General features: G+C 42.4%; 1 protein-coding gene across 1 annotated transcript in view; it reads left to right on the top strand.

The window, feature by feature from the left end:
* The window catches only part of STON2 (stonin 2), a 70,289-nt gene extending 61,419 nt beyond the window's left edge, over positions 1–8,870 (top strand). The window contains exons 6-7 of the mRNA XM_035107794.3: positions 3,840–4,042; positions 4,923–8,870. Of these exons, the coding sequence (XP_034963685.3) occupies positions 3,840–4,042; positions 4,923–5,006 (287 nt within the window). The 3' untranslated portion in view covers positions 5,007–8,870. The remainder of the gene's footprint in view (positions 1–3,839; positions 4,043–4,922) is intronic.
* Positions 8,871–13,588: the final 4,718 nt, after the last annotated feature.

Below are 13,588 nucleotides of genomic sequence, written 5' to 3'. Positions count from 1 at the left end.
TCCCCACCTGCAGTCTGTAGTGGTTCATCCCAGACACAGATTTACTACCTTACTGTATACATAATTTGGGCTGCTTTGCTATAAAATGTGAAGGTGATGATTATACCAAAATACAGTGCAATCCTATGCTTGTTTACTCAGAAGTATGTCCCATTATATTCCCCAGCAGGTGTACGTAGCGTTAGCCTAATGGGTACTTCTGGCATCTCTTTAAATTGGCCCAACTTAAGCCTTGCTTTAGTTATGTGTGAAAGTTTCCCCTTGCTAAACACAAGGCAAGTGTTGTCACTGCACAGATGTCTGTTGTTGTTGTGCTTGAGGGGCAGCTGTTTTTATATAATCTATGTCACAAAACCAGTCCAAAAACAACAGCAGCCCTATGCTGTGGAATTGGATTCCGTGACTAACACAGTCCCCTGATTCATAAGCTGGCTGATAAAACAAGCCTTGTTTACAGCCTGTGAGAAGTCTCAGTCCCAACTGGACAGGATTCAGGGCTCCAGCGTGAAAGTGTGTACAGTATTTTAGTCACGTCAACAAGCAAGCCGAACAAAGAGTGTTAAGAAAACATTGATTGATCGAAGGAGTTTCTGCCTTGACTGTGGAGAAATACAATGCATTTCAAAGGACAGCACAACTTAAACCACTTTGGATCTGAAGACTGGAAAACTGGTGTCTAATCAATGTTCATCAGTACTGAATGCCCCTTTCTCCCACATTTTCCTATGAAGCTCACACTGTTTGCAATATATAACACACATAAAAATAAGCATAAACACAAATACATTCCTGTTTAAACAATATATATTTGGCAGAGGAAGATTACACATTTCAATAGGACCTACATCTGAGTAAACATATTTAGGATTATAGGTTTAGGTCACATTCTAATCTGTGCTGCCCATGCTCATGCATGTCTCAACCTGCACTGATCCTTCACCTGCCCACACTATAGATAGGGGGTATTAGCAATAACAGACCAGATACAGAGGCATCCATGCTTCCCCAATACTACCTAGTTCCTGATTCTAAAGAAACATCTTCCTGTGCTCCTGTTACTAATACCAAAAGGCAAGGAGGGAACATGAACAGCTCTACCCAGACGCACACCTCGTGCCTCTGGCAAGGTTTTCGCTTGCACAAGGTCTGGGGAGGTTCTTTGACATCCACTATTAAAGAAGGCTGATCGCCGAAGAATTGATGCTTTTGAATTATGGTGCTGGAGGAGACTCTTGAGAGTCCCATGGACTGCAAGAAGATCAAACCTATCCATTCTTAAGGAAATCAGCCCTGAGTGCTCACTGGAAGGACAGATCGTGAAGCTGAGGCGCCAATACTTTGGCCACCTCATAAGAAGAGAAGACTCCCTGGAAAAGACCCTGATGTTGGGAAAGATGGAGGGCACAAGGAGAAGGGGACGACAGAGGACAAGATGGTTGGACAGTGTTCTCGAAGCTATGAACATGAGTTTGACCAAACTGTGGGAGGCAGTGGAAGACAGGAGTGCCTGGTGTGCTCTGGTCCATGGGGTCACGAAGAGTCGGACACGACTGAACGACTAAACAACAACAACAATTAAATGAGCACTCAATTTGATTTATGGGGAAGTCATACATCAAGCAATTGTTGTCCCACCTTTTCCAGTATGTTTTCCTATCACTTTACTTACTGCAAATCAGGTGACTTGCAGTGCAAAATGACCTAATTCACTGCAATCACGCAACCTGAATTTGCTGCCATGTGATTGAATCCCACTCACAAAATAATGTTAGTCTGAAAATGGTTCCAAAACACACTTGTCAAAATGTCACAGACAAAAACATGCTTTGCATCCATGAGAATCATTCAAAAGTCAGTATTGGAATATGTCATCCACACAATTTATGTGCTGACTACTTCCTGTATACCGGATGCAACAGGAATCTTGACATTAGATCACCTGGCATTAAAGCAGGCATTCGGGGACCTAAGCCTAGTGTGGCTTGTTATGGTCACCTAGTAAATTCAAGGGTTTGGCCAGATTTGAACTGGGGGCTTACAGAGTTACAACCCACAAACTTACCTACAATGCTGCACCAGCTGTACTGAATCAGTGACTTCCCAATGTGGGTTTTTTCTTTGCCTTTATTGCCTTTTCTAAAGGGTATATGGTGCTCTCTGTCGTAGTAGTAGTTGTTGTTGTTTAGTCGTTCAGTCATGTCCGACTCTTCGTGACCCCATGGACCAGAGCACACCAGGCACTCCTGTCTTCCACTGCCTCCTGCAGTTTGGTCAAACTCATGTTAGTAGCTTCGAGAACATTGTCCAACCATCTCATCCTCTGTCGTCCCCTTCTCCTAGTGCCCTCAATCTTTCCCAACATCAGGGTCTTTTCCAGGGAGTCTTCTCTTCTCATGACCATAGCTTTAACTATATGGACCTTTGTCGGCAAGGTGATGTCTTTGCTTTTTAAGATGCTGTCTAGGTTTGTCATTGCTTTTCATGTAAATCCTCTGCCGTCCAGAAAATAATTATTCAACTCTGATGTAAACAGCCAAAGATGCTTCCCAATTCTGATTTCTAATAACATTTTCTGGGACCTTTGGAAAATCACATAAGGCTCTTCTATATTTGCCTATCAACTTCACCTTATTGCTTTTTGTTCAATAAATTACACATCTAAGAATCTTCTAATTGACTATTTTCTGAAAAGTAGGGGTGATTTACAAAGGAAGGCATTTATTTGGAGCTTCACAGGAGAAAAGCAACTGGGAAGTGAGTTACAGCGGAAGAACAAATGGGAGAAAAAAAATCAACAGGCTCCCTTCTGCCACTTCCACTGAAAATCTGTCTCCTGGTGTGGCTTTTTGGTGAACAAGTGGGCTGTCCCCCCCCCCCCAATCCCTGCATCATGGTGAAGTGTGTGCCAAAGAGTTCCCGTTCTCTAGATTTCCCAAACATGAAAACACAGCACTTGACTCAAGAGATACTGTCAGTGGGAACTAGCCCATTCCCAAATACTGTAAATGTTTTAATTCTCTTTGAAATCTTGCCTAAGCCCCCTTGATTTCAATAGGACTTTGAGCATTAATAGTGCTATATGGATTGGACAGTTAGAAGGCTCACACTTGTCTTTGAACATGTGGGGTCTTTCTTTTATTAGAGGGGCGTGGACATGTTCATTACTGATTTAGAGCAGGGGTAGGGAACCTCAGGCCCGTGGGCTGGATGCGGCCCAATCACCTTCTCAATCCGGCCCACGGACGGTCCGGGAATCAGCGTGTTTTTACATGAGTAGAATGTGTCCTTTTATTTAAAATGCATCTCTGGGTTATTTGTGGGGCATAGGAATTCGTTCATTCCCCCCCCCCCAAAAAATATAGTCTGGCCCACCACATGGTCTGGCCCACCACACGGTGGACCGGCCCACGGCTGAAAAAGGTTGCTGACCCCTGATTTAGAGCTTTAAACAGCGTAAAATCATATGTCTTGGTATGATCCAAATGATTCCATCAGCTAATAATAGTTGACAGTTTGTCCAGATTCTTTCCAGTATCTATTGTAACAATTTTATCAACAGACTGGTGTAAAGCATGGAAGAGTCATTCAGTTACTATTTACAAGAGGTTCTTAAATACTCTTCTAGAATATGTTGTAACATCATACTGAAACCTCACATCATACTGAAACCCCAGTAGTTTGATTCTTGTTTTTCAATAATGACATGACAACAGCATTCTGACTCATAACCATCTAATTAATTAAGCTGGGTTTCCTGTTTTGTTCTGCTTTTAAGCCTTCCGAAGGCTTGATTTCAAAGAAAAAGTTTTTAATTTCCATGCTCTTTTGCCCTTTTGTAGCTTCTGGTCACCCACACTGCTTCTTCTGCCACCTGGAGCTTGGCTCAGACCGGGAAGTGCCTTCTAACTTTGTCCGCTATGTGGATGTGGAGTTTGACATGCCAACCACTTCAGCATCCAAAGCCACCATCCGGTCCATCTCTGTGGAAGGCAAGACAGATGTCAGGAAGTGGGTCAACTATTCAGCACATTACAGTTATAAGGTATGAGCGAACAGCTTTCTTCCAGGAATTAAGTGAATTGGGGTTTGTTTTTGTTCTTTTGCAATGAAACTATTTTACAGTATGTCTATCAGGATCACGAACTGCAGTGAACAACTAGATTCTCCATGTTGTCTTATATAAGTCTTCTACTATACGTTTCGAAGTAGAACTATAGTAGGTTTTGTAACTCAGTGGTAGATTATATGTCTTGAATGGAAAAGGGCCCAGATTCAGCCCTTGGCAACTCTAGATATCTGATGGTAGGGCTCAGAAAAATCTCTTGCCTGAAACTGTGGTCTAACTCTGTTTAAGAGACCTTTATATGTTCATAAACCTGGCAGAGGGAAGAGGAGAAATACATCAGATACTCCTCCCATTTTTTCCATAAGGAAAGTGATGTGGGTGTTGCAGAAGAAAGACTGGGATTACTGTACTAAATGCCTACCTCCTTGAGCTCCTTCATTGTCTGATTTCAACCCAGCAGGTTTGAGGGTTCTTCCCATCAAAGGGAACATGATGACACTGATTTCATGCTAATCTCCTCGCCCACTGTAATTTTGCCAACAACAATGAGGTTGATGGGGTTGCTATGATTGGAATCTGTCCCGCTTTTGCAAATGAGAGTCTCATGTAGAAGGGTATACGTCCACAGTCTTCGCTGTAGAGCAGAGATGGAGAACCTACGGCCTTCAGAAGTTGCTAGACTACAGCTTCCATTGTCACTGCCCATTGCCCATGCTGACTCAGGCTTATGGGTACTGAAGTCCAACAATAGCTGATGGAGGGCCCAGGTTCCCCATCCCTGCTTCTGAGCAGGTTGCCATTGGCTGATGTAGAAATTTTACTGATCTTTTCCCACAACTCCTAACTTCCTTATCAGGTGGAGATAGAGCAGAAGAAGAACTTGAATCCAGATGTGATGGAAGAACACACCGATAACCCCAAGGACTGTGCTGTGCAGTGAAAGGATAGGTCCATCTGCAGTTGGAACAGAATCAACAGGCCTTGAAGAAGATAGAACAGCATGTCGCTCCTGCTGTAGGAAAAGCCGGAAAGAATCTGGAGCACCGTAGGGTTTCCTTGTCCTCTATGTCTATACTTAGAGAGGAACCTATTTTGGGATTTGTTTACAGCAGACTGGTGGCTTTGGTAGAAGCACACTAAGCATATAGTATATAGGCTTACAACTCATTCAAGCCTGCCTTCATCCCTGACACTAATCTTCTTACAGTGATATAATGGTATTTTTTTTCAACTCAAAGAAAAGGTGTAACTCTAGTTTTATTGAAGTCTCCCCCCCCTCCACTGTGTGCTTGAAATTACCTGAACTCTTGCAATTCAGTCCTCAGAAGAGCTCTTCCAGGTACTCTGCTGAAGCACTGAGGGGGAGGAAGGAATGAGAGATGCACCACAGCATCCCTTGGGTTTTCTGTCATGTCCATGACACTTAGTGAAACATTTTAACAGCTTTTCTTCTCCACCAGTGTAGACGGAACCGCTGGGAATTCCACTGGGTAAAGGACAAGTGGATTGACCTTCCCTTCTTATCATCTCCAAGGCAGAACATTTAAAAATTGCACATTTCCTTGGATTTTGGTGGCCAGAAAGCTTCCTTTATTCACTTAGACTGACAGCGGGGCCAGGAGTATTCTTTAGACTTGACATAGTTATAGCTGCCAGTAGAGGGGACTAGGATAATATTTGATCAGTCTTGACTGGGAGGATACTGGAAGGAAATAATTTCATTTAAATTAATGGTCAAGTGGACTGGTTACTTCTCTGACAGATGACAATTTATATTCTTGATAGGAATAGGGAAAGGAGGTGCTCTGTTATTTTTTGTAGATGTTGACAATGCTGCTTTCATGTTCTGTCCCAAAACCTACACCTTATTTTAGAAAGACTGCAGTGCCACAGTTGTGTGTGATATTCTTACTTTATAATGTACTGGCATAATGGCATAGCAGTCCTTGTTGTCAGTACTCTTTGAATTCTCTGTCTACAATAGTCTCACACAAGTGCAAAAATTAACAAAATCCACCCCACGTGATTGTAAAGATAATCTTGAAAATGTCTGGATATACCTGAGCAGAATGTTCAAGGGTCAGATGGTAAATGGAGTTGGAAAGCAGCATGGGACTTCAGCACAGAGGCATTATCATGCTGTTGGGTCATTCAGATCCATTTGTTGTGTGTGCGACAACTGGTACACAAATATCCAACCATCCCTCTTTTTTCACCCACAATATTCATTGCTATTCCACCTGTGGGTGGAGCTTAACAGAATATATGCCACGTGGGAGAGTTTTATCCCTCCCAATCACTCCTCCACCACCTTTTTACATTGTGAAAATGTGAACAGGTATTTCTGTACCTGTGCACATGCACCTTAAAACAACAACAACAACAACCCAATAATTCCACAAGAGCTCAAGGTCAAACATTGTCAACATGCTTCACAATGGGCAAAATGGAGGATAGTGTATTGGCATGGACATGTGATGCTGTAGTACAAACAACTAATTTATCTAGATTACAGGTGAGGAATCCTCAGTTCCCCCTCACCCCAGCAGGCTACTTTGGCAGGTCAATCACCGGACAATCACCGGACATCACTTTGGTTCTCTCCAATCCTTTGAGTTTCACCCCCTGTGCAGAAGTGAATTCCAAGAACATTCAAAACAACATGATAGAAAACCCCAAACCCCGAGAAGATACAAATCCAAAGAAACACTACCATGCTGCCCTTCACTTCTGCCCTAAGTCTGGTTTATACATGCATTTTCATTACTGGGTGAGAGTAATGAAAGGATATATTTTGTGTTCTAATGGGCATCACAGAGAGAACTTTCATGTCACATCACCTGTAAGTTAATAGCCAAGACCCAACTCTATACATGTGGAGCTGTTTTTTGAAATGCAGTAGACATCCTATCGTCCCTTTGGAGGGGAAGTGGAAACAGAGAGGTACTAAATCCAGCCTTCTTCCTTTCCCTTCCCAACAGGTGACAGGTAAGATTACTGTTTGTTGAAGAGGAATGTGTTATGCGTAGCTCAATCATGGAGAGGAATCACATCTACAGCACCTGGTGGTGGATGAGGTTCCTCATCTAGATGAGAGAATATATATCCATCCTAACTAGATCTTGAGCAAAAGCTTTGCAGTGGAGTCCACTTCCATATGCAGGTGGCAGTCATCAGGTATAAAGTAATCAAATGAACATACGTGAGCTAAATAAAAAAAATCCTTCCAGTAGCACCTTAGGGGGTTTTTTTTGTTTTGTTTTGACTACGGCAGACCGACACTGCTACCTATCTGTAACTAGAAATATGTGAACTAGACCCACTTCAAAGCTGATCCTCCAGAGGATGCTAAAGCTTGGACCTTGCTGTTTCATAGCAGTCTCTGAAAATACTTCTCTGCGTGTCCTGCATGGGTTTTGCTCAGGCATCTGGGTGGCCACTGTGAGAATAGGATGCTGGGCTAAGATGGGCCAGTGCCCTGATCCAGCAGGCTCTTATGTTCCTAAATATGCTACAAATGCATCAGGTACATATAAGAACATGTACAGCTGATCTTAGAGCTGTAAGAACAAAGTCAGCTGATCTTAAAGGTAAAGGTACCCCTGACCATTAGGTCCAGTTGCAGACGACTCTGGGGTTGCAGCGCTCATCTCACTTTACTGGCCGAGGGAGCCAGCATACAGCTTCCGGGTCATGTGGCCAGCATGACTAAGCCACTTCTGGCAAACCAAAGCAGTGCACAGAAACGCCATTTACCTTCCCGCCGGAGTGGTACCTATTTATCGACAGTACTTGCACTTTGACGTGCTTTTGAACTGCTAGGTGGGCAGGAGCTGGGACCGAGCAACGGGAGCTCACCCCATCATGGGGATTCAAACCGCCAACCTTCTGATCGGCAAGCCCTAGGCTCAGTGGTTTAGGCCGCAGCACCACCTGCGTCCTGCTCAGCTGATCTTAGAGAAAGCAATTGGGCAGAGCAGGATGGATAAGGGTGAAGGTATCTCTTAGATGTTTGGAGTCCAAAGGTATTAGGTTTCTAAAGGTAACAATCAGTATCTTGTGAATTGTGCCGGTTTCCATTCACACCCTAAGGCTTCTAATTCAACATGTCCCGTGCATCCAGTTCCATTCAGTAAATGTCATTATGTAGAATGCACTGCAGCCCTTAGGCTTACAAGGCCATTTGTGATGGTTAGCAGGTGTTAATTCAAAGCTGGGTAGTATAAGACCCAGAAACACCTTCTAGAATAGAGAATGAACAGGAGACAAGGGTAAAGTTCTGAGCAGAAGAGGCTGGGACATCATTGATGTTTATGTCCTCACAAGTATCACAGCTGGCTTATATCTGCCTTGGTAGATTTGCCTTCAATTAACTTGCCAATATCCTGCCCACTGTTCCGAGAAGTTATATAGCATATAATACCATTTGGCTTTAGTCCTTCTTCTGTGGTATTGTCAACTGTGCAGGGACTGATAGAATACCCTGCTAATTTATTGTGGAAAGAAACTGTGTCTCTTTGCTATAAAAAGGGCTTTGTGTTGCGTTCAGCCTGCTCTTTGCTGCCTCCATCCAGACGGATTGTTCATAACCTCTTGCACTATTGTGATTGAGTGGGTTGTTTTTTGTTTTGTTTTTACATATTTTGTAACAGGTTTCTACCTTTTGATGTTGTACTATGAGAGAGTCTACACACTGGTTGATACTTTAGACATTTTGTTGTCCCCCCCCAAAAAAAAACTTCTCTGAGAAATGTTATTTTGAGTTTCATTGTGGAACTGTTGAATAAAAGCAAATGAAATGCTACCTTTATTGATGTCAATTTATTTGTGTTGGCATTCTACCTGCAGATCAACATTCATAGTGCATAAGCATTAAAACCTCTTTCGAACCAAAGTCCATCCCTGTGGCCTATGAATATATTACTAATACTATCATTTATAGTATTATACTTCATATATAGTGTGAATAGGGAAGGGGGCTGAGGATGAGAGTGCTGTTTATTGAATTCATAGGTGAGTTAAGATTTGGATCTGGGGCTTTCTGGCTGAAAGCGGACATTCTAAGACTGTAATCCTAATTGCACTTAGCTGGGGGTAATTCAATAGGACTTACCTTGTTAGTCACCATGTTCTCAATTTCAGCCTCTGCATCTAAAGGAAAATGCTCCGGAGTATATGCAGAGTGCATTTTCCCAACCCTTGAGCAGTCTGCCTCACACATACGATATTACAGGGTAAGGTTTTCAAGCAGGCTTGAGCAATGACAGCTCACTTAAGCAAGGCCTGGTATAATCATTATGCTGGACATGGTCAGATAAAAAATGAAAACAAGCAGCATGCTGCAATAACTCTGATGTGATGCAACTAACCGGGTGTCTGTGAGCTGGGTGTGGCCTGTATTGGTATACAACAATTGCACACATGGATGTGGCAACTCAGATTAGAGGTGAACCTGCCCACATTGAACTATGTACAAACAAGTCCATGCTTAAAACAAGGCTGTGCATTAGTTGCTCCCAAAGTTTTGCTCTACAATCTTATGCAAGAGCAGCTGTTCCTCATCCAGAACAGCAGGATGACCATCCTGCAGGGAAAGGCACATCCCTTTATTAGCAAATGTATCGGATGACTTTGCACCTAAAATGGAACGCCAAAGACAGTGGGTGCCTGAGGAGCCTTTCTTATACCAAGTCTTCTCCTCCTCCTCCTCCTCCTCCTCCTCCTCCTCCTCCTCCTCCTCCTCCTCCTCCTCCTCCTTGCAGGGAACCAGGCAGAGGGCCTTCTCGGTAGTGGCGCCCGCCCTGTGGAACGCCCTCCCATCAGATGTCAAAGAGAAAAACAGCTACCAGATTTTTAGAAGACATCTGAAGGCAGCCCTGTTCAGGGAGGCTTTTAATGTTTAATAGATTTTATTTTATTTTTCTGATGGGCAGGGTATAAATAATAAATTATTATTATTATTATTATTATTATTATTATTATTATTATTATTATTATTATTAATTATTATTTGGTGATCACTTGTAGCTGAGTAAGATTGTCTTCCATGAACATGGTCTTAACAGTGAGTCCTTAAGTGACTGTGGAATCCAATTCTGGATCCACACGTCCTTCCACCGTGGGGACATAGGTTTCCAGGTAGGACTTGATCATGGTGAGGGTTTGCCAGTTGAGCCTCTTAGCACCTTTCTCCCTTTTGTTCTGAGTTTGAGCATCTTCAAAGTCCATGACACCTTTGGTAAAGGCTAATCTCCAATTGCAACGCTCACAGGCCAGTGTTTCCCCATTGTCGGTGTTTATCCTACATTTTTTAAAGATTTGCCTCGAGAGAGTCTTTTAACCTCTTTTGTTGACCACCAGCATTACACTTTCCATTTTTAAGTTCAAAATAGAGTAGTTACTTTGGAAGGTGATAATCAGGCATCCGAACAACATGACTAGTCCAACAAAGTTGATGTTGAAGAATCATTGCGTTGACACCGGTGATCTTTGCTTCTTCCAATACACCAGCATTAGTTCGCCTGTCTTCCCAAGTGATATGTACAATTTTTCGGAGACACAGTTGATGGAATACTTCAAGAATTTGGAGATGGCATTTATAGGTGGTTTCACAAGGATACAGTAAAGTTGGTATTACAACAGCTTTGTAAACAAGCATTTTGGCTTCCCCACAAATGGCCTCGTCCTCACTCTACACTTCAATCGGAAGAAAGCTGCACTCACAGAGCTCTAGCAATACTGGATTTCGGCATCAATGTCAGCCCTTGTGGAAAGATAACTGCCATGGGTAAGAGAAGTGATTGACATTTTCCAACGTTACGCCATTTAATTGGATTTGTGATGCTGCAAAGGGGTTGTTTTGTGCTTGCTGGTGCAGCACTTTGGTGTTTTGGAATTATGAGCGATAGGCCAAACTTTTTGTAAGCTTCTGCAAAGATATTTAGGATGGTTTGGAGGTCATCTTCTGTGTGTCCACACACTACATTGTCATCAGATATTTAGGATGGTTTGAAGGTCATCCTCTGTGTGAACACACACTCCATTTTCATCAGCATACTGAAGCTCTATGACGGAAGTTACAGTAACCTTACTCTTTCCTTCAGCCTACTCAGATTAAAGACTTTTCCATCTGTTCGATACATGATTTCTACTCTGGTGGGGAGTTTCCCTTCAACAATGTGTAGGATCATGGCAATGAAAATAATAAATAGAGTTGGGGTGATAACACAAGCCTTTTTAACACCTGATCCCAGGAGAGCCAAAGGTTTCTCACATCTGCTCTGTACTAAAATACACCAATGGATCAACATTGCAGGCATTTCTTTTCCATTTTTGGTAGATCTGTTTTGGATCTCATAAGACCTAAGGAAGAGTTTTGCTAGATCATTGGACCAATGGTTGATCTTCCAACCAGATGTCTCCTCCTTCCTGAGGATCACAGGACAATTAACAATATAGAAACACAAAAATGCGTAACATAGTAATAAATAAAAACAATAATGTCCTCACAGTTTAAAAGACCAGAGATTGCTTAATTAGCCTGGTGCCTAAAGACAGGATTTATTACATCATGTATACAAAGCAAATATGCTTGTCAATTTCACTTCTACTTGTGAGATTAAAAAAATTAAAATACTACAATATGCTCTAGTATTGGTGAGCACATTTGGCATTGCCAATCAATGTAGATAACACTGACCCAATGGTCTGTATAAGGTTCTTAAATTCACCCTGCACCTCCACGTGGTTCCTTTTTTAAAAATAAGAGGGGCCCAAGAATTAATAGTGCCCCAATAATACACTTCCATAGGGGAGCAAGAGTTAAAATCCCCCCACAAGCCATCCCTGCTGGTGTATAATGGGGGGATGGTGAGTAGAGAACTACAGGTTCACTTTTGCTAGAACATTTCTGTTCACACAAATCACAAGAAGTTTGAAATGTAATTGTATGTTGAAATAATCACTTAACTTGAGCATTCTTTTTGGCTCATTTCAAAATGAACAGATGCTGCAATGTGGATTTTTAAAGCCCCATTTATTTTTACATATTTGTGAGGAACATTTTCGCCACCTTGTGGTCTGGTGCTATTACTGGAAAACTCATGGATGAAAAACAGAGACAATAACCGTGACTCAGATCATCAGCTTCTTATAGCAAAATTCCAGCTTAAACTGAAGAAAGTAGGAAAAACCACTGGGCCAGTAAGATACAATCTAAATCAAATCCCTTATGAATACACAGTGGAAGTGAGGAACAGGTTTAAGGATTTAGATTTGGTGGACAGAGTGCCTGAAGAACTATGGATGGAGGCTCGTAACATTATACAGGAGGCAGCAACGAAAACCATCCCAAGGAAAAGGAAATGCAAGAAAGCAAAATGACTGTCCAACGAGGCCTTACAAATAGCGGGGGAGAGGAGGCAAGCAAAAAGCGAGGGAGATAGTGAAAGATACAGGAAACTGAATGCAGATTTTCAAAAAATAGCAAGGAGAGACAAGAGGGCCTTCTTAAATGAGCAATGCAAAGAAATAGAGGAAAACAATAGAATGGGGAAAACCAGAGATCTGTTCAAGAAAATTGGAGATATGAAAGGAACATTTGAAGGCTGATCGTCGAAGAATTGATGCTTTTGAACTTTGGTGCTGGAGGAGACTCTTGAGAGTCCCATGGACTGCAAGATCAAACCTATCCATTCTGAAGGAAATCGGTCCTGAGTGCTCACTGGAAGGACAGATCGTGAAGCTGAGGCTCCAATACTTTGGCCACCTCATGAGAAGACTCCCTGGAAAAGACCCTGATGTTGGGAAAGATGGAGGGCACAAGGAGAAGGGGACGACAGAGGATGAGATGGCTGGACAATGTTCTCGAAGCTACTAACATGAGTTTGACCAAACTGCAGGAGGCAGTGGAAGACAGGAGTGCCTGGTGTGCTCTGGTCCATGGGGTCACGAAGAGTCTGACACGACTAAACGATTAAGCGACAACCAACCTGCTAGGAGTTCAGACCTGGCTCATATCCACACACAGCTTAATATCTGCCTCCTCCTGAACCCTCCACCCAACACTATTATTGCATAAAGAAATTCAGTATGTATTGCGACAACCACCATGTTGTTTCTCAATGTTGATATTTGCACCACATTTTTCAAGAAGCGAATATCTAAAAATGGGATTAGATGTTACTTTGTAGTGTAGTTCAAGCAGTTCTCTTTTTGGAACTTATGTAGTGTTTTTTTTCTAGGAAAAAGCTGAGGTTCAAATGTTAACCATATAGCTCAGGTACTTCTGTCACAGTTCAGAAACAAATGAAGTATTCATTCATACAATAACAGGACTATTTAGAGCACTATCACTTAAAATGTTTTTGACCACATTAAAGGAACAGATAAATTCAGTTCCAAAAACTTATGATCCACATGATCTACAGACTAAGGGAGGCTCCGTTGTTGTGAAGGCCCTGTGACAGAGCCTACTTGGTGGTAGTTCCATTTGCAGAATGCCCTTCTTGGTGCAGTATGTTT

The sequence above is a fragment of the Zootoca vivipara genome, chromosome 1 (genome assembly GCF_965207765.1).
Source record: "Zootoca vivipara chromosome 1, rZooViv2.hap1.1, whole genome shotgun sequence".
Lineage (NCBI taxonomy): Eukaryota > Metazoa > Chordata > Lepidosauria > Squamata > Lacertidae > Zootoca > Zootoca vivipara.
This window is presented reverse-complemented; position numbering and strand designations above follow the sequence as displayed.